The sequence below is a fragment of the Pseudophryne corroboree genome, chromosome 6 (genome assembly GCF_028390025.1).
Source record: "Pseudophryne corroboree isolate aPseCor3 chromosome 6, aPseCor3.hap2, whole genome shotgun sequence".
NCBI lineage: Eukaryota > Metazoa > Chordata > Amphibia > Anura > Myobatrachidae > Pseudophryne > Pseudophryne corroboree.
This window is the reverse complement of record NC_086449.1, coordinates 507,623,475-507,647,782: the sequence shown is the minus strand read 5'-3', so window position 1 is coordinate 507,647,782 and position 24,308 is coordinate 507,623,475. Positions and strand designations below refer to the sequence as shown.

General features: G+C 42.8%; 1 protein-coding gene and 1 long non-coding RNA gene across 14 annotated transcripts in view; one reads left to right on the top strand and one right to left on the bottom strand.

The window, feature by feature from the left end:
- The window catches only part of OSBPL8 (oxysterol binding protein like 8), a 425,114-nt gene that overhangs the window by 100,591 nt on the left and 300,215 nt on the right, over positions 1–24,308 (bottom strand). The window contains exons 1-3 of one of the 13 annotated variants that reach the window (XM_063927421.1): positions 15,573–15,717; positions 12,875–12,948; positions 11,767–11,947 (exon numbers count right to left, since the gene is read on the bottom strand). The exons of 9 other annotated variants lie outside the window; for them this stretch is intronic. In XM_063927421.1, coding sequence (XP_063783491.1) covers positions 11,767–11,905 — 139 coding nt within the window. In that variant the 5' untranslated portion in view covers positions 11,906–11,947; positions 12,875–12,948; positions 15,573–15,717. Of the gene's footprint in view, positions 1–11,766; positions 11,948–12,874; positions 12,949–15,485; positions 15,718–24,308 lie in introns of those variants that run through there. 3 more of the 13 variants (XM_063927419.1, XM_063927420.1, XM_063927426.1) reach the window with 3 other exon arrangements.
- The window catches only part of LOC134932734 (uncharacterized), a 71,250-nt gene continuing 62,573 nt past the window's right edge, over positions 15,632–24,308 (top strand). Inside the window, exon 1 of the long non-coding RNA XR_010179467.1 lies at positions 15,632–15,817. This is a non-coding gene — a long non-coding RNA (uncharacterized LOC134932734). The remainder of the gene's footprint in view (positions 15,818–24,308) is intronic.

Sequence of the window (24,308 nt, the reverse complement as noted above, 5' to 3'; positions counted from 1 at the left end):
TGACTTGTACTTTCGTTGCCTCACTGCTAGACGGGCGGCAACGGCTACTTCTTTTATGTTCTCGCTGCAATACGTGGATTATTAATTCTACGTTTCCTTTTCTATGCTTTTAAACTCTCTTCTTTTCTCTTTCCTCCCTCCCCTCCCCAAATACTGATCTGTCACGATGGAGTAATGTGCACCAAGGTTTAAGTGTGTTTCTGATACTTGCTGCTTCTATATTATTATGCTCACCTCTATCCACCTTACTACAAACTGATAATTAGATGACTACGATTAAAATAGTGTCTTGGAATATTGGAGGGATCAACTCTCCACATAAAAGGAAAAAGGTTTTGTTATACCTAAACAAATTGAAAATAGATGTGGTATATTTGCAGGAAACTCATTTAAAAGAATCTGAGATGCTCAAATTGAATTCCCTATCGTGGAAACTGGTCGCATCTTCACCATATACATCCAAGGCTAGAGGCATAGCTATATTAGTTAAGCAACATGTTAGGATGGAAATTAAGGAATCGATAGTGGATCCTGAGGGTAGATATATGGTATGTAGAGTTCTTCTGGACAATAATGCCTATTGTCTATGCAACGTGTATGCCCCAAATACGAATGTGCAACCCTTCTTGCAAAGTATAATGCAGATTCTCACACCTTATTCAGACATTCCCATTATAGTGGGGGGTGACCTCAATGCAGTGTCATCTTTGTCGCTAGATCGACAATTGCCCAGACGTAGGAAGGTCAAATTACCCAAAAAAGGTGTCCCCTGGTTTACAAGGTCAATGAACTTGATAGATATATGGAGAACTCACAATCCAACGGATAGGGCATATACGTGCCTCTCGGCAGCGCATAACACGCTATCTAGGATTGACTACTTGCTGCCCTCCATAACAGTAATGCCTAATATAACGACAGTAGGCATTGAGCCCATCACGATATCCGATCATGCAGTAATATGGTTAGACATGACATTACAGACAGATAGGGGCCCTTTTCGATCTTGGAGATTCCCATCATCAATGGCATTATCTCTTGATTTTAGAGAGATGCTTAATGAGGCCTGGGACTCTTACACGGCTAATAATAAGAGTACTTTAATAGAATCGCCACAACTATTTTGGCAGGCCTCTAAAACAGTCTTACGGGGTGAAATTATCTCCTATACCTCTAAAGTATATAAAAAATTGCAGAATGACTTTCTCCAAGCTCAGCAATCATTGACAGATAACTTTCAGGCTTATAAAACTGCTCCGACAATAACGAACAGGGATAATTACTCGAAGGCGAGGGTGGAATTTGAGAGTTTGCTTACCAAAATGGAATCCTGTCATACTTTTAAAAAAGAAGCCAAATTCCACCGTTTTAGCAATAAATCAGGGAAACTCCTCTCCAGTTTACTGAGAGGACAAAGATCACCTATGCTTGTACACCCTCTTAAGACAGGCACGGGTTCGGTTACAACGGATAGTGTCCAGATTTCCCAGATAATGCAAACATTTTACGCGGATTTATATTCAGAACCCCCACCGCCAAACCCAGATGCAAAATTATTCTGGGAGAACTTACCAGTCCCCCAGCTATCAGAAAGACACGGGGATCAGCTGATCCTGGCCATCTCTGAGGCGGAGGTATCCAAGGCCATCGCGAACCTTAAAACCGGCAAAGCACCAGGCCCGGACGGCCTTACATCCGAATACTATAAACTACTGGCCCCTAGGCTGATTCCCCTAATTACTAAAGTATTTAACAGTATCTTGACCACCGGGAATATGCCACTATACTTTAATTCGGCAGTACTTAATGTCCTTCCCAAAGTGGAAAGAGACTTATCTGATCCGGGGTCGTATAGACCAATCTCCTTGCTCAATTTAGATTACAAGCTTCTAACTAAAATATTAGCAGAAAGGCTTAAAACAGTATTACCCACTTTGATCCATTGTGATCAGACAGGCTTTATAGCAGGCAGATCCTCTGTGGTCAACATCAGAAAAGTGTTAACAGCTATAGATATCTCCCAGCGTGAGTTACCAAAGATTCCCGCAGTGATTTTGTCATTGGATGCGGAAAAAGCCTTTGACATGGTGCATTTGGGAACACCTGTTTGATACAATACAACGATTTGGCATCCCTCATGATTTTATAAATTTTATCAAAACATTGTATACCAACTCTAATACTCATGTTCTATGCAATGGCTACCTGTCACCAGCGTTCTCTATTTATCGGGGCACCAGACAGGGATGCCCACTTTCACCCCTCCTGTTCGCGCTGGCCTTGGAGCCCCTAGCTATTGCCATCCTTCAGTCACCCTTATACCAGGGTATCAAGATTAGGGAAGTGGATCTTCGCATATCACTGTTCGCAGATGACATGTTATTATTCGCCTCGAATCCCCATGAAACATTGCCTGTGGTGTTTAGTTTGATTGCTGATCCCCTGTAAAAATACATGACATATAGATTCAACTACACCCCTACAATACTCGCTATGTCGAGAAAAATTCACACATGGAGATTTCTGCCGTTGTCACTGTTGGGAAGGACCACATTGATTAAATCTGTACTCTTCCCCCAGCTATCGTATCTGATTCAGATGTTACCGATACGTCTGTCCAGAGCGGATATTCTCCTTGTCGAGAAACTATTAAGCAAATTTATCTGGAAGGGAGGTAAAAGTAGGATTTCTAATGCGCATCTGAAATTAACACGTACAAAGGGCGGGATCGGTTTGCCAGATGTTCTGCAATTTTCTCACTCTGTCCATTTTCGATACGTTAGATTGGTTGTATGAGAGAAGTGTTTACACTTTGTATCCCTTGGATTGTACTGTGATGGCTCCATATTCCCCAGGGGCCTTATTACATATGCCCAAATCTAAAATTCCCCTTACTGTTCGAAACAATTTGCTGTTTCGGGACACATACGCTTCCTGGAAAGCGCTAAACAGGAGATTAAACAGAAATTCTAACTATTCTCATTTGTTACCCTTATGGGGTAACCCTATGTTTCTGCCTGGATTGGGTGATGCGGTCTTTAACAGTCTACGACTAAAAGGTATAATAAAATATAGCAGATGTGTTTGATCCAGGAGGTGCTATGCTTTCCTTTACAGAGATACAAGAACGATATGGTGTTCATAGATCCTCTCTATACGCATATTTACAGATTAGGCATTATATTTCATCACTGTCAATAGATATGATTAAATTGTCACGCTCAGACCCTCTGTTCTCTATACTGCAAGGAGCAGGCAATCGACCATATAAGACAAGACCGTTATATCATAAGCTGATTACTGCGAATAATGAAAAAATACAAAGTCAGGTCGTGATGTCATGGACATAGTTTATTCCCACTATAGGTGACTCAACAGGTATATTTGATCAGTTTGACAAGACGTTACGATTATTACAAGCGGCTTCTTTACAAGAAGTACACATTAAAACAATTTACAGAGCATACATTTCACAAGCTCAGAGGAAACATTTTGTTCCGGAAGAATCTGGAAGATTCTTGAAGTGTTTTCACTCTTCAGCTACATTCTTCCACAACTTCTGGGAGTGTGGTGTTATAAAGAAATTCTGGAACAAAATAGTTCAATATATTAAGCGTACTTATGGTATTAGAGCCACCCTTCTTCCACAAGCTTTACTATTAGCAGATTTTACATCTTGGAATCTCGACAGGAGACATACACACTTGTACCCGTTTTTAGCACTATTGGTCATTATCGCTAAACAGGTTATACTTAAATATTGGATTTATAAGCATGCTCCTTCCTTGCGGGAAGTGCATCAGAAAATGTTGAGGATCCTGTATTACGATAGATATCATACTCTCCCAAATGTGGAGAGGGGCATATTGCTCTTCTATAAGAAGTGGAAACCGTATATCATCACTTTGTCACGTGATATGCAGTTTCGAATTTTTGCACGTTTTGGGTCAAATGAATGGAATCAACATGAACAGATGCTCCGGGTTAGTTGATCCTTGATGAGGGTGGGCAATTACTGCTTATTTCCACAATATGATAGCTTTCCTATGTCTCAGAATCCTTATGTTACTGTATAACCGATAAGATATGACACCGTCTAAGCTGTGATTTTAGTACAGAAGTACCCGGTGGGACATTGATTGTACTTCCTCTTGCTTCGGCTTTCCGAAACTCCAATAGTGCATTACCATGGGATACTTACAAAACGTTCTAGGTGCCTTTGCTGCCTGATCTTAGTGGTCTTCATGACCCAATCTCCTCCCCCCCAACTTATTTCTTTTTCTCTTCTTTCTTTCTTCTTTTTATACTTTATTCTGCTTTTCTCTCTATACTTCTGTGAGTTAACTTTCTTCTTTTTCTCATAAGTCTCATTTTTGTAATTATGTATGCCAACATATCTCTTATGAAGCATGAAAATATAAGTATCGAAATTATTTGATTCCTGCGCCTTTGGTGGCGTTGTATGTTTTTACCACTGTTTGCTTTATGCTGTTTTATTACCTCTTTCCCCAAATGGATATGAGAATGTTGGTCCTTTGTATGTGAAAGGAATTTCTTTGAAAACTCGATAAAAAATGTTTATGACAAAAAAATAAAAATGTTTTCTAGACAAATAATTACACATTTTACTGTAGAATATAAGTATACTGTTACCTTTTATGCAAAAAAAAAAAAAAAGGTATAATATCAGGGCTCTATTTTAGTATTCTACATGGCCAAAAGGGGATGTGACCGATGTTGGAATCATGACACCACTCAGAATCATGGTTCTGGAACACCGACGGCCGACATACCAGGAGTTAGGCCTGGGGGTAGTAGTGTTAGACTGGGGTGTGTGTGTGTTGAGAATTAGCCATAGCCGCCACACCCGGAGTCTTACCATATCCACCACCCCCCAGGTAGGTTAGGGGTGGGGACAGAGGAGGGGTAAAATAATTACCCCGTCCCGTCAGCATACTCTGTCAGTCATGGTACCACCGGCATTCCCATAGATGGGATACCATACCAAACCCAGCCAAAAGTATGTGGCAATCTGAACATCATTTGCTTAAAAAGCTCATTAAAAAACGGTAGTTAACGACACAGAGTTGGTCCCCCTCATTGCTGCTAAAACAGACTACTACCCTGAGGTGGATTTCCACTAGATTTTGTGGCTGCGGGTTGGGCGATGAAACCCGGCTAGCAATCAGTGTTCAAAATCATCCTAAAATGTTTGAATTGGTTGAGGCTCGTGCAGACCAGACATGTTCTTCCCAACAAACACACAGCAAAACGCTTCTTGATGGACATCACAGTGCACATGAGCACTGTCACAATGATAAAGAAAAAGGACTCCCAAACTGCTGCTTAGAAGAATGCTGTGGATTTAATACTTCTCTTCACTAAAACTGAGGAGACCAGGCGAAACCATGAAATATAACCTCAGACAAGTATCCCTCCTCCACCAGACTTTTAGGCTGACCGTACACATACGGGCAGGAAGCATTTTCCTGGCATCCACCAAACCTACATTTGTCCACTAGACTGCTCGATGATGAAGTGTGGTTTGTCAGCCCAGAGAATGCTTTTCCACCGCTTCAGATAACAATGGTTGCGTGTTTTACCTCACTCCAGCTGTCATTTTGCATGGTATTCTACTAAGAAAACCCAATCCCTGAAGCTACTAGCAAGAAAATTTTGTACGAACGTTGCGTTCAAGATCAGTTTTGGACTCCATAGTGAGTGTTATAAAAAAAGTAGATAGTTTTTAAACAATAGCACATTCAGTGGTCACATTCTATGAACTTGTCGACCTACCAGTTTTTGATTAAGTTGTTTGTCCTAGAGGTTTCCACTTTACAAAATAAGGCTACATACAGTTGAAAGGGGCAGCTCTTGTATGGCATAAATTTGACAAACTGACTCATTGAAAGGTGGCATCCTATGGAAGTGTCATGCTGAAAATCAAATCTTCAGCATGAAATAGTCAACTGCTCATGTTTGACTGAGCAGGCTTCATTTTATGCACCTGTTGTCTGAATTGGATTGGGCGTTCTAGAAGACTTATCATTATCGTCTTTCAATTATATGGTGCCACAATGCATCTGCAGAGCCACACAGGTATAAAACAATTATACATCAATACATAGAATAATATAACACAGCAATAAAATGGACAGGAGGATGGAGGGTATGGAGAAGTGAAGAGTAAGGTGCAGGTAGTGTAGTATTTATTCACTGTTAAACACTCATGTTCACAAACCAAGAACTACTGTAAATAAAATATCATATTCACAATAGCCACCAAATGCATTGGTCTCTAGTGGTTTTACACACCTCATACATACTAGATAGAAAAGAATAATGTTCTACCTGAGGTGAAGTTAACTACACCCACTGCAGGCCATGATGCTTTTGGCGACAGCCGTTCAGCAGTACATATCTTGTGGCAGACATACTGTAGATTACATCTGCGGTAAACCTTTTTTACTCAGTGTGTATATAGCCTTAATAGAAAATAACTGTACGAGAAAAAAATCCTTCTGTTTAAATTTATGGTCAACACCGTAACACTTCCTGTTCACAACCCACAAATATCAAAGCCGTTTAATACCAGGTTTGCCACTTTATTCTGAAATCTGGATTGTGCTTTATGTCCCTGTACCTTCCAGATCTATAACAGGTAGCAGTTAATTATCCAAGCCCCCTAAATCTCTCTGAAAATACCACACAAATTCAATTGACATACAGACACCTACAGTACAATGTAATCCATACGCTCTTAATGCATAGAAAGCAAGTTCACATATCACAAGAAGGTACAGTAGTGGCACCCACAGCACTCACGCACTTTGAGCTACAACAAGATGGTGAACGCAACCATGCCATCTTTTTTCCCTAAAGCATTTTGACTAGAGTGAGGAAGCTACTGTATAAAAGAAACCAACATATCAATTGCACACTTTGCCTGTCCCTAGAACAGAAATTTTCAACCTTTTACAACTCACGGCACACTGAGCAAGATTTAAATATTGCCAAGGCACATTCAAATATAATGGTGATGCATGGTGCAGTTGCGTGTTATAGGATGTTATGTTGCAGCTTCTCCATAGGTAACGCCTGAGCCACATCTGAGAAAGCCAGAAGAGCCCAACACTGCCCGGGCCCAAAATTAGAACTGGCTCTGCAACCACTAAACCCACCAGTATTGATCGTTTCAGGGCCTCAGTAGCGGCAAAACACTGACGGGCCTGGCTCTGCCTCTACGGTGGCAGACATGTAGACTGCTCAGGGCACACTAGTGTGCCATAGCACAGTGGTTGAAAAACACTGCCCTAGAACATTCTCATCCCAGTAACTCAGGAATGCTGATATTCTGGGAGCTTACATTGTTGTGGGGTGGAGACAATGCCCATCTGTGCACAGTTAAACAGTCTGGAGAAAAAAAAGAAAATCTTTTTCACTCCCTGACATTTACAAAGGGCATACAGACAAGGCTGTTTATTGAGACACGCCTTCTACAGTGCTCTGCAACTCTTTTAAACTGGCATGCAAAAACTAGTAGATGTGTTGGGACGGTTTCCAACTCAATCTATGACAGAATTCAAATGGATTCATACCTCGGGGCAGATGTACTAAACATTGGAGAGTGACACAGAGATAAAGTACCAACCAATCAGCTGCTACCTGCAATGTTACAGGTTGAGTTTGAAAAAAGGCAGTTAGGAGTTGATTGGTTGGTACTTTAATATCTGTCCACTTTATCATTCTCCAAGGCTTAGTACATCTGCCTCTTAATATGTGAAATACCAAAAAGAATTGGTTGCTTACTATTTATTATATATTAATAAGGTATGCGGTTAACATACCGCACGTTGAGATGCTGGATGTCTCAATACCGCCGCTGGAATACCGGCGAGGTAGGCAATTCCCCATCTATGGGTGCCCACGACACCCATAGAGGTAGAATAGAACCTGTGGCGAGCAATGCTCACTACCAAGCCAGCAAGGGGCTTCATTGTGCTCGCCCCCCTGCCGGCATTCTAGCACCTAGGATGCCGATGTTGGTATCCTGGCATTCAGCTTCCCATGCGTCAGGATCGCATACTTATCCCATTAATAAGGCTAGGTTCACAACCTTGGGCCTAATGGTGTAGGCACGGTCACACCCAACTCCACTCATGACATAACACTACCACAGACAGCTGCACGTTAACCTCCAACTTACAGAAATCAAATGTACATCCTCAAGTTTGTCCATTCCCTATCAGCCTTTTACTCAGACAAGCTGTCTATGTAACTATCCGTGTCACTTTGTTTGCAACAGTGCCATGAAATATTTGCATAGATTGGGCTGGTCATTTATTACAATCCAATACTTCCAAGCCATATAGCTTATGAAAGGTTCACAGGCTATAAAATGAGTCACAACCGCTGAGCAGCGCAAGTGTCAGACCTGGCAGTAACTAGCCAGCAGCACTGAACACCTACTGGGTGAGGATATTACAAGTCACCTTACCAAAACTCACCACATTACAATTCAAAATGGGATACACTACACCCATGTACTGTAGTTTCAATGCATTATTATATTTAGATTCTTCACATGTACATTGCTTTGTTTGTTATGCTTCTATAGAGGATGTTTAAAACATGTTACAGCAAAATTTTTGGGCTAATAAGACAGAGTTGTACGCTACAGTCTTTAGTGATGCTGAATTTCAGAAGGATAGCTATGGAGATGGCCTTGATCCTGATTACAATAAGAAAGTACTTAGCAGAAGGAATTAGCAACAATGTGCTGACATAAGGCTTACATCAGATTTCTTTATCAACATAAACACACAACACGCCCCAAACAGCCAGGCTGACACATTGTTTTCTACCTATAAATGTGTTACAGCCTTATACACAAATGCATAAAAAAAATAAAGGGCACAGAGGTGGTGAGACAGTGCAAGGAATGTCGCATAGAACAGCACACACAGAGCTTTCATTCAAACGGCTATTTATTCATATAGGAGGGGTGGTCTTACATCTCCACTGTTAGCTTATTTATTGGTCATTAAGGTGCGTACACACTGGCCAATATATCGGCCGTTCTCTTGACTATTAGTCATCCCATCCTTAAAGTAGTGGCAAAATTGATATTTAAGACCAATCTCTTCAGAAATAGCTTTATTTGAAATCATGAAAAAGTGCTAGTTTCTCGTCTAAAAACAAAATTAAAAAAATTTAACATTTTCTGTCTTTTTTTTTTCCACCCAAGCCACTACTCAGTAAGCAGCCTTCTAAAATCTGCAATGAGATTCAATATGGTATGGATCATGTACAAGTAAGTGGTAAAATTTTGCGCTAGGTTATGCAAGGCCTTTTCACAATGTAGATAATAATCTGCAGCCAAGCGACTACGTGCGGGATCAGCATCTCGGCCGCCAGAATCCCAAGTCAGAGATCCCGGCCGCAGAATGCCGGTGAGGAGGAATAGTCCCTGCTGGTCAGCATGCAGACCGTCGGGATTATGAGGGGGTGCGATGTAGGGTTGGGGGGGGGGGGGTAACGTGATGGGTCACATAACTACATCCCGTCTCAATCATGTATTATTACGTAGACTGAAGTCTGCATCTCTCTGCCTACACAATAACAGGGGGGAATTTAACTGTTGTATTCGCAGCCACCACTAAAGGGCGCCAAACGGCAGCAATTCCATTGTTCTGCCGTTCGGGTGCTCAACACCTATGGAGGTCACATTTTTTTCTCGCAGCCACCTGCGGTACGAGAAAAAATGTGTGCAAACTTGGCACTTTGGCCACCCAAACAAAGCAGGACTTTAGAAGACTTTAGCCGTTTTTAAGCAGCTAAAGCCTGTCTGTTTGGATGCTACATGAGTGATATGCATGTGTGCCCAAACAACTGAATTGTGACAATTGTTTGGGCATCTAAGCAGTCCTGTTTAGACAGCAAAGTCAGACACCCAAAACAATTGGATGTCTCCATTTATCCTTTCCACACAGGTAACATCTACGTCTTAGACGTTACCTGTATGGATCATGACTCAATGACAGAGGTGCCCACAAGTTAAACATGTCTGCCCCAAGCAGGGATGGATCTAGACTTTTCTTTAGGGGGGGGGTGGTTTACTGTTTAATCTCGACTCCTCCCTCTACAGTTCCAACTCCTCCCATCTGCAATCCTAACTCCTCCTCTCTCAATTCTGACTGAACTTTTTGAGTGAGACTGAGATAGAGCTTTGTGATTGTTCTATGTACATGTGACTGTGCTATGGGGTAATTGTATTTATTAGCCCTAGTACCCACACACCAGCAAGTGAGGGGCAAATGCTCTGTAACCCCTGCTCTCCTGGCTCCTCTGTGCTGCTGTGGTATAAGCTGCAGCACATCGTTCTGCCTCAGGCTCTCCCCGGAGAGCTCTCTTCTGCTCAAAAGTGGGCGTGGCTATGACTGTGTTAGGGGGGGCGGTCGCCCCCTTCGCGCCCTCCCCCCCCCCCTCCCTCCCTAGATCCGGCCCTGGCCCCAAGACATGCCACAATATGACTTCTTTCAAACTGAACAATGGATAACTGGAGCAACGCATTACAGGGAATTCCAACTCTAAACTGACATCAGTCTCCAAATGTAATTATCTGGGTGAGTAGTTTAATTAACATCATTTAAATGTATTCTCAAACGCTGCCTTGTTCTCATGGCCGGAATCTAATAATTCTAGAATAGGGGGATGAGTTTATTGTACTGTACTCAATCTCACCTTTACAAATGAATTTACTCTATAAAACAATAAACAATTTTGCTTTTTCAATGTAACTACAGTGCCTACCACCATGACATGCTGAAAGATATTGGTCTTGGCGTCCAGAAAAAATTGATCAATTTATCAGTGAAATATTAAAAAGCCTTTTAGACAAGTTGCCCATAAGGTAAGTGATCACTTACACAAACGAGGCTAGCAGGCTGATGCCATCTTAATGGCATTAGTTTTGGATCTGGTTACATACTGTCCCCATAAAATAATTAGATGGATAAACATGCCTCTAATTCACTGTTGCACAGTGTTTTTTCTTTTTCCAAAATTGGCAATTCTGCTGTCTCGTCATGCACTGGAGAACAATAAAGGAGATCTCCAGATTGAACTGTTACTCTATCCCAACTCTCTCATGTTCACCACGGATTGCAAATGGTTCAGATAAGATATGATAGTGTTTTCAAGTTCCGCAGACTAGAGTACCTGCAGGCAGGACTGGATCACTAGTAAGATGGCTTGTCATGGTTATTAACAATACAAGAAGAACAGCAAGTACAAAATAAATTAAAAGTAGAGAACACCATTAAGAATGAACTAAGTGAAGTCAGTATGCGCCCTTCTTCTTTCTATAATGTGTACGTCTATAATGTACGTCACCCACAGCATTCTTATCTAATTAGGTACAAAAGTCCATCGAAAAAAGGAAAAAAGCCATAACACTAAATAAATAATTCCAATTTTATGTTGCTATGACCTGATGCAGTCAGATTTTTCAGGTGGAAATAGACTAAACAGCCAGCATACATTACCCTGCAGATCAATTAAATTCAACCACTATTATTACTGCTTAAAGCAGTAACAGAAGATCACGTCAAGTCCTCCATCCAGCATATCCAATATAACCCAATTCATTACCAAATATCAGTTACATTTCTTCAATGGGGCATTTTAGTTGCCAATTTCTTTTTGACATTGCATGTAATTTCTCCTGTTTACGCAGTGTGTGAAATAATGAAAAAGCACACAAACCTGGCAGTGCAGGGGACAGCTCATTGTATCCTCCAAATGATGCATTTCTGACAAGCTTTCGTCCATCTGGCCTTGGGAGGAAGGCACCGGGTGACACCCCAGCGCAGGACCTGCGCCTCAGGAGGCCCTCTTCTTTCATGGCTGAAGTGTGTGCTCAGGGCTACGAGTTTCAATCTGAAGGCTGCTTAGAACAAGAATGGTGCAGCTATTGCCTTAAACCGGTCACACCATGTCTTACTGCACACATACACACCACACATTAGCAGAGTGCCTAAATGCACACTTCTCCCTAATCTACTAGGAGGAACAGACAGGTTTACAAGCCTGAAGAGTTACTGATTAGTTAGTGGTAGGATTCCTATAATTGTGAAATGACAACAGAGACATCCATGTGACCATTTTCTCAGACACTAAAATGTGTCCCTTTTAAAATCGGGGGTTAATTAATGAGAGGAAACAATTAAAGTTAATTTAGGTGCACAGGAGTCTGATAAAACTAAAGCATACTACAAAGCGGACACTAATTTTATAGAAGTAGGGATGGTGGGTCACTAATAAAATGGCTCTTTAATAAAACTATAAAGAATACTGCATCCTTTCCAGTGAGGGACACACAATCTCCCCTAGGTCTGTGCATTTCTAATTACAGTGCAGTATGAGATGTAGGAGTCTTTGGTAAAAACCAAACTACGGTATTATTCAGAATTAGTGAGAATTATCTATCACTGCATTTGTTTCAAAATGTATTAACAAAACACAAAACAGGGTTGAATTCACTACTGCGCAATGACTACTATGTCATTCTTTGGTGTTTGCAACTGGCACAGAACATGGCATGTCTTTCCTGATTATTGTTCCATTCCATGTACCTGCACAATAGCTCCACTGAATGATTTAGCATGTATTTATTGTTACACGTTTAACAGTAATGAATCAAGTAAGAATGAATAGCTTGGCAGGAGCTCTGTTATGCCACGTCAGGGAACACACAGGCAGTTCCGTCACTGATGGCATTTGAATATGCTTTTAATCTGCAAACAATTTTTCCTACAGAAGAACAGGAGTGCTGTGAGAAGCAAGGGGGGTGATAGAACGTTAATGCATTTACCGGTACTTGCTTGTTACACTGTTGAAGTGCAGTACCGCAGCCCAGATGGCGATCTAAAACTTTCCCTCTTCAACCTGTTGATGTGTGCAGGGTAAATAAACCAGTTAGACATCACAATTTGTCTTTCCCTGGTCTAAAAGGCAGGAAATGGCAGCAACACTTATCTGGGAAAACGAGGAACATAAAAGGGAGGTGAATGACAGTTTTCCCTACTACAAATTAAAGCGTTGCACAAAGTTCTTAGATTGTAAGTTTGCGAGCAGGGCCCTCTCACCTCTCCGTCTGCCTGTCATTACCCAGTCTTGTTTTATTATTGTTTGTTCCTAAATGTAAAGCGCAATGAAATACGCTGGTGCTATATAAGTAACTGTTCATAAATGAGTAAATAAATATTTCCATGTCATGTTGCCTCTTTGTCTAAATGGAAGAACAACTTCCGATGTTCTGAGATCTAGAATATCTAAAATCAAATTCCTAATAATGACAGCAGCCCCCCCCCCGCCCATATTACCCCCTTTCAGATGAAAGGATTCTGAGTTTTTGGACATGTTCATGCCCTACATACAGAAATGTTCAGTACATATTGAACCTATTTGATTTCCTTCTGAAAGCCATGTCTCATAGCGAGCACAATCTTGATCAATAGTAAGTCAGACCATAAAAAAAGAAGCATGTCCCACAGGAGAAAGCGTATTGATTTATTTTTTGAGAGAATGCTTTAAAGGGAACAGGATTCTCTTGCGGGCATTAGCTGAACTGCAACCGATCTCTGAGGGCTGAGCAAACGCTAGCAGATGCCCAGCTATATCAGGGAAAGCTTTGTAAATAAAGCACAGACTTTAGACAAACCTAACACCACAGAATACGGACAATGGTTTGTGAAAGTGGCCCTTGAAGCATAGGAACAGCAGCACTGGTGCACTGATAAGTGGTATTAGTCGTGGCTATAATAACATCAATGTTTACATTATAGCAAAAAAGCAAAAGTGATACACGGTGGCAAAATTCAATAGTGAAGAGTATAGCTTTTCCCTCATGGATATTTTAGATAGACATCACCTTCTATCATCTTACTCATTTGACTAACAATCCTTACTAGCATAAGGGATTTGCATGATTTGACTACCCTACCTGTTTGATTTGTACAGGTGATAAAAATAAATATGAACACATGTAAAACAAAATTAACAAGTGTCTAGTCTCTGCTCAAAAAAGTTTACATGAAGTAAACAAAACAAAAAATCTGCCTTCCAGTTACACAATTAAAGTAGCTTAAAAAATGTGCATAATAAATAAATACGTCTGCCACCTTACAATGGTGTTCGACCAATTATTGAAATTTACAGATTTCTAGGAAAGCAGCATATTTTGTACTTTGCTCTGGCTATATATGGAATTATGAAGTAACACTAGGATTCCTAAATCCCAGTGACGATATCCTATGGTACCGTCACACTGTGCACAGGCCCTCAGGAGCCGGATTATTTTTACCTTGTGAGCAGCCAACAAGCCCTTGTGGTAAAACTACTACTCAGCTGCTCTGGAACCCGTAGGCCACCACTGAAACAGTGGCATCGTTCAAGTACTCCTATATAAGAATTATGCAAGATTCTAGATTCTACCTAGCAATACAGAAATACATTTAAACCATCCACCTATTAGAATATGTCAGTCACAGGGGAGTCATTTTTTTTTTTTAAACAATTCAAAATAGTTCGTCCCCCCCCCCCCCCCCCCCTCCCAAGTCTAAAGATTTGCATGTAATGCAAAACTTTTAAAAATCCTTTTAGTGTGAAAATTTCTATAATAGCAGTTATTGGAAAGAAGGGAGAAAGCATCAAATAGCTGACAGCTAAATGGTGTAAGGGATGTGTCAAACGCCTAGGCAGCATGTGATGAATACAGAGAGGTCCGCACTGTGGGGGAGAGACTGAAAAACAAGCAGAAAGCTGGGAACATTATGTGGCTACTTTGCCAACACAAATTTCACAACAAAGCAGATCATTAATACCAAAGGAAACTTTGTTGCATAACATTTTACAATGGTGACTTTAAATATTTGAGTCTGTTGTGACATTGAAGTTGTTGAAACTATAGAATCCCTAAACTGTACATATTTGCTCTTGGAGTTCCAGACCTCACTGAGCACAGAAAGGAGAACTGATGTACATGAGAAGATGGGCACTACATAGTTACAATATAGAAGTAGCCAAGGCTTGTGGTGACTTGGGCCAAACCAAAGCTGGCATTTTCCTTGATTGCAAATGTTACCACGTAGTCATATGGCAGCAGTCCGCCTAATAAGTGCCAAAGAAGGCGGAACAATGAAATAAGGAGGCTTCGAAAACTACTTTAAAAATGTCAAGGAACTTTCCCCAACCACACGGATAGAAGGACATAAGCGTAGTACTGTGAGAGCTCACTTTCACTTGCTGATTACACTAGTTATACCAGTACAGTTAGTTATGTAAGCACACATGTAAACCTGCCGTACATACAGTAAGCATACATCCACACAGCAAGCATACCCCGCACCTGGGACCCGACGCCCGCACGCAGCACACACGCACTGTGTGGCAACAATCAACAAGCTGCTCTTCCATATACTTGCCTGCAGTTGTCAGGGGTTTGAGCACAGACCAGAGAAATACAAAATGACAATGACATGGGTGTTCATATTTGCAGGGTTAATGCTCACATTCTATGAGGAATGTCTCCTAATCCTAGAGGCTGGGCATGCTTCCACGGAGACACGGTGCGTGCAGAGCGGAGAGCGGTGTGTGTGTGGTGTGTGCGGCGGCTACTCTCCAGGCACCTAGCTCCCTCCTCAGCTCCTCCCACCCGAGACGCGTGGACTTCTCCCCGATCACATTTCCTCCTCCCTAGTGACACACACAGGCGCTGGCGGCAGCAGCTGCGGGGATCTGCGGGCTTACAGCTCAGGTGCATTACTTGTCACAGGCACGGGTCTCCCTCATTTACACTAAATTATGTATACGTCTACAAGGCAGCTGCAAAGATACAGATCAGTGTCTTCTCCTTATCGTGTCGTGTTGATCTTTGCTATAGGAAAAGAGAGACCGCTCTCACGTGTAACGCTGACACCCTACTGTCATTTTCCAGGATGCAGCATGACATAGATGCATACAACACACTCCTGCCAGCAAGTACTACCCAGCTGTGTTATACACCGTCTATCATTATTGGCTCTATTCATGAAGCAGTGAAAAGTGTGGAGAAGTGAGCCAGTGGAGAAGTTGCCCATGGCAACCAATCAGCTGCTCTATATAATTTTATAGTATAACTGTTACTACAATGCTGATTGGTTGCCATGGGCAACTTCTCCACTGTCTCACTTTTCTACACTTATCACTGCTTCATGAATAGACCCAATAATGATAGACGGTGTATAACACAGCTGGGTACTATTTGCTGGCAGGAGTGTATTGTATGCATCTATGGCAGGGGAGGTGCTGGGCTGTGACAGCTGTCTCTGGGGAGATGGGGAGGGAGAGAGCACAGCTTAATGTAATGGTTCGGGGATGGGTAAAACCCAGAACGGTACAGACCATGTGGGGAGGCAGTAATCTCTCCCTCCCTGGTGGCAACTGTCACAGAATTCCCCCCTACACAGGGACACACACACATTGCAAGCACCACAGTGGCAAAGGTGGCTGCAGGAAGCCAGTCTCATTTTTACCCAAATTCCAAATTTATGTTCTTGGGTATGCCCCAATAGCTAAATGCCTGCAAAAGGATAACTAGTGATGCAGGCAACAGTTCCAATTATTCTCAATGGGGAATGCAGTCTAAGGGGCCCTACTCACTGGCCGACCCGCCGCCGAGCTGCCCGACGGCTGATACGGCCAACGAGCGACCCGGCGGCGGGGGGGCAGTGACGGGGGGAGTGAAGTTTCTTCACTCCCCCCGTCACGCGGCTGCATTGAAGTGCAGGCAAATATGGACGAGATCGTCCATATTGGCCTGCATGCACAGCCGACGGGAGACCAGCGATGAACGAGCGTGGGGCCGCGCATCGTTCATCGCTGGAGTCTCCACACTGAAAGATATGAACGAGTTCTCGTTCATTTATGAACGAGATCGTTCGTATCTTTCAAAAAAATCGGCCAGTGTGTAGGGCCTATAACCCTCATGTACAGTACCATGCTCCAAAATACGCAGCTTTAAGAGTCTGGTTCTAAAGGCCCATGGTGGTAGTCACTTTATGTCTACATGGCGGCATTTCAAAAGGAGAGGGATCTTCGGATCCCTCCCCACAGCCTCCATTCGCCACTGTGTGCATGAGCAGTGTCAAACTAAGGAGCAGTCTTTTGAAAACATTAAAGACTCAGTTTCTGGGGGATCAGTACTAAATGCCGCCGGCCGGAATCCCGGCGGTCGAAATACCGATGCCGGAATCCCGACCACACAATCCCGACAGGGGTGGCGAGTGGAACGCAGCCCCTTGCGGGCTCGCTTCGCTCACCACGCTGCGGGCACGGTGCCTCGCTACGCTCGGCACACTATTATATTCTCCCTCTATGGGTGTCGTGGACACCCACGGAGGGAGAATATGTCGGGATTGTGGCGGTCGGGATTCCAGCGTCGGTATTTCGACCGCCGGGATTCCGGTTGGCGGCATCTTGACCGCATCCCGTTTCTGGGGGTTAACTGCAAATATTTAGTAGCACCTGAATGTATGTCAGGGGGACCACAGCAGTTATTTCCTATGCCTGCTGTGATCCTTCCATTCCCGCCTAGATTCCTATGGGGGATGCAATGCCACCAGACTTACCAAGAGATTGCCCCCTGCAGCTATCGCCATCTAAAGATTGCCTATGGGCTACAGATCACACAATTAGGCAGGAGAGGGTTCTCCCCTAATCCTCCCCGGCTATGGCCACTGCGCATGTGTGGTCATGTGCAGGAGCCCAGACAACACACTGAGCACATGGCAGGGATGCTCTGTCACACATCTGCTGTAAGAATCGCATTATGCAATGCAATCTGGATGCTAATATCGCGCCTAGATCACATGGCAAATGTAATTCTTAATAAATGGGCCTGACAGCGTTGAAGCATGGAGAACAAAATAACACATCATCTATGCTACTGCACATTAGGTCTAGTTAAATGTTATGTGGTCTTCCACATTGCTGGTAATACCAGAGTGTGCACTTTTTCTGGGAGAACACTGTAAAACGTATATAAAATTACACATATAAAACAGAAGTGACATTATACAAACTTTAAAAAAGAGCATTGGACAAACACAACTGCCGACTGATTTGTTTTTTACATACTTCTTAAAGTGCGAGGTTCTCTCACTAGGAGTCATTTGGCCAGGATGACCTTACTTGTTTTTTTAGAGGTGCAAGCATAAATGAGCAAGGTAATTACCCACATGAATGCAGCCATACAACTTGCTGAATCTTGAGCTTAATTGAATCTCAGCGTACGTACTTACACATATCTAAGTGACTTGATTTGAGGGCTCGGTACTGACCCGCTCTGTCTCCCAGGACAGAAATTTGGGAGTTACAGTGCATCCGGAAAGTATTCACAGCACTTCACTTTTCCACATTTTATGTTACAGCCTTATTCCAAAATGGAATAAATGTATTTATTCCCTCAAAATTCTACACACAATACTCCATAATGACAATGTGAAAAAAGTTTTTGTTATTTTTGCAAATTTATTAAAAATAAAAAACTAAGAAATCACATGTACATAAGTATTCACAGCCTTTGCCATGAAGCTCAAAATTGAGATCAGGTGCATCCTGTTTCCATTGATCATCCTTGAGATGTTCCTACAGCTCAACTGGGAGTCCACCTGTGGTAAATTCAGTTGATTGGACACGATTTGGAAAGGCACACACCTGTCTATATAAGGTCTCACACTTGACAGTGCATGTCTGAGCACAAACCAAGCATGAAGTCAAAGGAATTGTCTGTAGACCTTAGAGACAGGATTGTCACGATGGCACAAATCTGGGGAAGGGTACAGAAAAAAATCTGCTGCTTTAAAAGTCCCAATGAGCACAGTGGCCTCCATCATCCAAAAATGGAAGAATTTGGAACCACCAGGACTCTTCCTAGAGCTGGCTGGCCGTCTAAACTGAGCGATAGGGGGAGAAGGGCCCTAGTCAGGGAGGTGACCAAGAAACCGATGGTCACTGTCAGAGCTACAGCATTCCTATGTGGAGAGAGGAGACAATTCCAGAATGATAACCTTCTCTGCAGAAATCCACCAATCAGGCCTTTATGGTAGAGTGGCCACTCCTTAGTAAAAAGCACACGGCAGCCCGCCTGGAGTTTGCCAAAATTCACTTTAAGGACTCTCAGACCATGAGAAACAAAATTCTCTGGAATGATGAGACAAAGATTGAACTCTTTGGTGTGAATGCTAGGCGTCATGTTTGGAAGAAACCAGGCACCACTCATCACCAGGCCAATACCATCCCTACAGTGAAGCATGGTGGTGGCAGCATCACGCTGTGGGAATGTTTTTCTGCGGCAGGAACAGGGAGACTAGTCAGGATAGAGGGAAAGATGAATGCAGCAATGTACAGAGATATCCTGGATGAAACCTGCTCTTGACCTCAGACTGGGGTGACGGTTCATCTTTCAGCAGGACAACAACTCTATGCACACAGCCGAGATATCAAACGAGTGCCTTCAGGACAACTCTGAATGTCCTTGAGATGCCCAGCTAGAGCCCAGACTTGAATCTGACTGAACAACTCTGGAGAGATCTGAAAATGGCTGTGCACCGACGCTTTCCATCCAACCTGATGAAGCTTGAGAGGTGCTGCAAAGAGGAATGGGCGAAACTGCCCAAAGATAGGTGTGCCAAGCTCGTGGCATATTCAAAAAGACTTGAGGCTGTAATTGCTGCCAAAGGTGCATCAACAAAGTATTGAGCAAAGGCTGTGAATACTTATGTACATGTGATTTCTTAGTTTTTTTTTTTATTTGTAATAATTTTTTCACGTTGTCATTATGGTGTATTGTGTGTAGAACTTTGAGGGATAAAATTAATTTATTGCATTTTGGAATAAGGCTGTAACATAACAAAATGTGGAAAAAGTGAAGTGCTGTGAATACTTTCCAGATGCACCGTATGGACCGTTCACTACTACTCCACATTGGTGTGCGCAGTATAGAATGGGTGATTTGTTAGGGGAAGCTGGGGGGGCCCAATGCTCCAGAATCTTTGGATGTGCCACAGTCTGAAAGGTGAATCTCCCAGGGCCTATTATGCGTGATCATAGAACAAGCACACAGACACAACACACTCCTACCCCATTTAGGGGGAATTATCTGCGGAATAAAAACAGTCCTACAACAGAAATACGGCCTGGGTAAAAAAGGTTTCCTTCATAAAATTGAAAGGAAGTTAAAAGACAGCTTTGTTTACTCAAATGCTTATGTTCGTTCCTCAATGGATGATGCCAAATTACAGTGAAATTTATTTTTCATATATCATTATATATAAAACATAGCGCTACCCACCTTAGAGTTATTCACAGAAAAGACAGAAATAACCTCACAAAAATAATCAGGACAAAATATGTATTGTGCTTAACATGCCGTTTCCATGGATACCATAATGACAAGAAAGGACAGGCCTCATGGAAAATATATATTAAAAAAAAAAAAAAAAAACACAAGCTTATTCATTTACTTAAAAATAAATCAATATAATATTCTCTAAACTGTACCGAGAAGCATTACACATTCTAAATTTACAAGTCTACAAAGCATCATAAAAAAAACAGGTGCACATACAGTATGCTAAATACAACAAACAGGTAAGTGTCCAAGTTCATGAACATGCTCCATTGTGTAGTCGAAGTACAATGACAATGACTACATTCTCTAATGTTGGACACAAACCCATACAGCAGATACTGTAATACTATTTACAGTAAACAGTCACACACAGTGCCTACTGTTTACGATAAATAAAGGTGAACATGCAGTACTGAATATTATTTATGATAAACTTGCACATACTCTGGTGTGTTCAAATAGATAACAAGCACTAGTTCACAGGGGTGTAGTATGGTATGCCGGCGGCCGGGCTCCCGGCGACCAGCATACCGGCGCCGGGAGCCCGACCGCCGGCATACCGACTGCGTGGCGAGCGCAAATGAGCCCCTTGCGGGCTCGCTATGCGCGCCACGCTATTTATTCTCCCTCCAGGGGGGTCGTGGACCCCCACGAGGGAGAATATGTGTTGGTATGCCAGGTGTCGGGATTCCGGCACCGGTATACTGTGCGTCGGGATCCCGACATTCGGCAACCAGAAGACCACCCGTTCACAGTATGATCATATTTTGGTAAGCTAAGGTAAGAATAATAAGTAATAAGGATAATTAAATAATAAGGTAATAAGGATAAGGTAATTGGTAATAAGGATAGTGACTGGATGGTCTAAAGGTGGGTACACACTAGGCGATGTGCTTTCCCCTCCTGGGCCGCATGCACACTGTGCGATATCACCAATTAAATCACACAGCGATGTCATGCTGCGGCCGGCCGAAGCATGCAGCTTTGGACGATGAATCCAAATTATGCTGCATGCACGGCCGACATTGAGGGTCGCTAACAACCCACAGGGCTGCACATCGCTAGTCGTCGTCGGCATACATACTGGCCGATGTAGTAAACTATATCTTTCAGGAGGGGGAAAATGAGCGATATAGTTCACTATATCTCTAAGTGTGTACCCACCTTTACTTTGCTAGCTGGTACAGATTGCAGGGAAGTTACTCTATTCCTGAGCAATCTGACTGAAGCTTACTTTGCCACTCCTGGCAACCACAGTAATTGCCTATTACTGATTTCTCCCACAAGTCATAGACGGGTAAATCGCTGCTACCCCAATAATCCTACACTGGCACCTGGAAACCCTTACTTCTGGGTATGCCTGGTCACGTGGCACAATATATCCCTGGTTGTGTCTGCTAATTTCCAATTGGCCACTTACTATGGATCAATGCTGTGCTTGGTAGCAGACAGAGGGCTTGATCTGTAAGACACTGGACTCAACTGCCAAACACAATAATAGTGTTTTGCACTATTCTGATGGTCAAGGATACAAGCAGATGGAGGCATCTTGAAGCAGTGCCACATTGGCTAAAAAGTACAAAGAATATGGATTTAAAATTAAATACAGAACATATAATAGTGCAATAACTACATCCAGTTATCCAGTTTTTAAGGATAACCAAGATTGACGAAAGCATCCTCACGTAGAGCGGCGTGGCTAACCGCTGAAAAAGAAAACCAAAAATAATACTTATGGTAGACTTACCGTTGATAACTCTATTTCTCCTAAGTCGACCGTATCCACAGGATAAACATTGGGATGTGAGGTAGCGACAGCAGATTGGCACCAACGATCAAAGCTTTCGGCCTTCCAGAATGCAACAGGCCAGTCCCCTATATCCCCGCCTTCTGGCTCAGGCAATTCAGTTGTTTTCCAAAGCTCAAGGCAGAAGTATCATAGAGTCCTAATCAGGCGAGAAGAACAAACATGCACACCCTTCGTACAAGAAGAAAGAGGTTAGTAGGTGAAAAGATCCTCAAATCAGGTGCGTCAGTGTGGGATCCCTGTGGATAGTGTGAACTTAGGAAAAATACCGTTATCAACGGTAAGTCTACCAAATCTATTATTTCTCCTGCGGGGTGCATAGGTTATTCACAGGATAAACACTGGAATGTCCCAAAGCAAATTTAGTGGTGGGGAAGCTCCTGATTGGGCAGGAGAATCCTTTGTCCGAATTCAGCGTCCTGAAAGGCAAAGGTATCAAAGGCATGTCTAATGAATGTGTTAATGGAAGACCATGCGGCTGCCTTACATATCTGTTCAGCAGAAGAACCACGTTGTGCTGCCCATGACGGACCTACCTTACGAGTAGAATGAGCAGAGACATTAGCCGGAATAGGGAGATCAGCTTGAGAATATGCTTCTGAAATAGTCATCCGAAGCCACCTCACCAGTGTCTGCTTGTCAGCAGGCCATCCTCTCTTGTGAAATCCATCGAGAACAAAGACTGTCTGCCTTACTGATGGCACTGGTACGATCCACGTAGATCCTTAAGGCACGGACTACGTCCAATGATGCATCTCCCGCAGAAAGGTCCGGCCCTTTGAAGGCCAGGACAACAATTTTTTCGTTAAGGTGGAATTTAGATACCACCTTAGTTAGATAACCAGATTGGTTCTAAGAACTGCTCTATCTGGATGAAAGATCAGAAAAGGAAGGTGACATAATAATGCCACTAAATCTGAAACTCTTCTAGCTGAAGCAATAGCCAGTAGAAAAAGAGCTTTAGTTGTCAACCATTTAAGATCCAGTTGCTTTAGTGGTTCAAATGGAGCAACTTGAAGAGCCTTTAGGACTAAACTTAAATCCCAAGGCACTGCAGGAGGAACAAAGGGAGGTTGGATGTGAAGCATTCCCTTGAAGTACGAACATCCTGTAGGTTAGCAATATTCTTTTGGAACCATACAGTCAATGCTGACACTTGCACTCTCAAGGAAGCCACCCGTAGACCTTTGTCCATTCCTGCCTGAAGGAATGCTAAGACTCTGGAAACTCTGAAAGACCTAGGGTCAAATTTCTGGACACCGCACCACTGAATATAGGCTTGCCATAGTCCGTGATAAATGCGAGCCGAGGATGGTTTCCTTGCTCGGAGCATTGTTTGAATTACTTGTTGTGAGAATCCTCTTGCTTTCAAAAAGGAAGTCTCAAACGCAGCGCCGTCAAAGACAGTCGATGCAGGTGCTTGTAATAGCAAGGACCCTGAGACAGTAGGTCTGGACGTTGAGGGAGTAGAAATGGAGCATCCATCGACAGCCTCTACAGATCTGTGTACCAATGTCTTCTGACCAAGCCGGAGTTATTAGTATCATGGCACCATTTCCTTGTTTTACCTTTCTCATCAACCTGGGCAACAGGGCGATCGGTGGAAACACATAGGCCAGACAAAATTCTCATCTCACTGACAGCGCATCCACAAAGGTCGCTCAGGGATCCTTTGTTCTTGACAAGTACGCGGGAACTTTGTTCTTCTGACGGGACGCCATGAGATCCATCTCCGGTATATTTATTGGCAGGCAACTTTCTTCCTTGGTCCACTGTCCTTGGAAGCAACTTCATCCTGACACTGCTCCCCAGCCCTGAAGACTGGCATACGTTGTCAGAATTTCCCAAACTGATATCCATAAGGGTCTCCCTTTGTCCAGATGGGATGTCTGTAGATACCAGGCTAATGATTTAGCAATCAGACACAGGTTATATATTAGAATAATAAGCAATAGGAGTATATAATCAACTACTGATGCATTTCAAGTATGTAGGAGAAACATATTACTGCATTACCTTATATAGGACATTAAACATACTCCGTCGCAC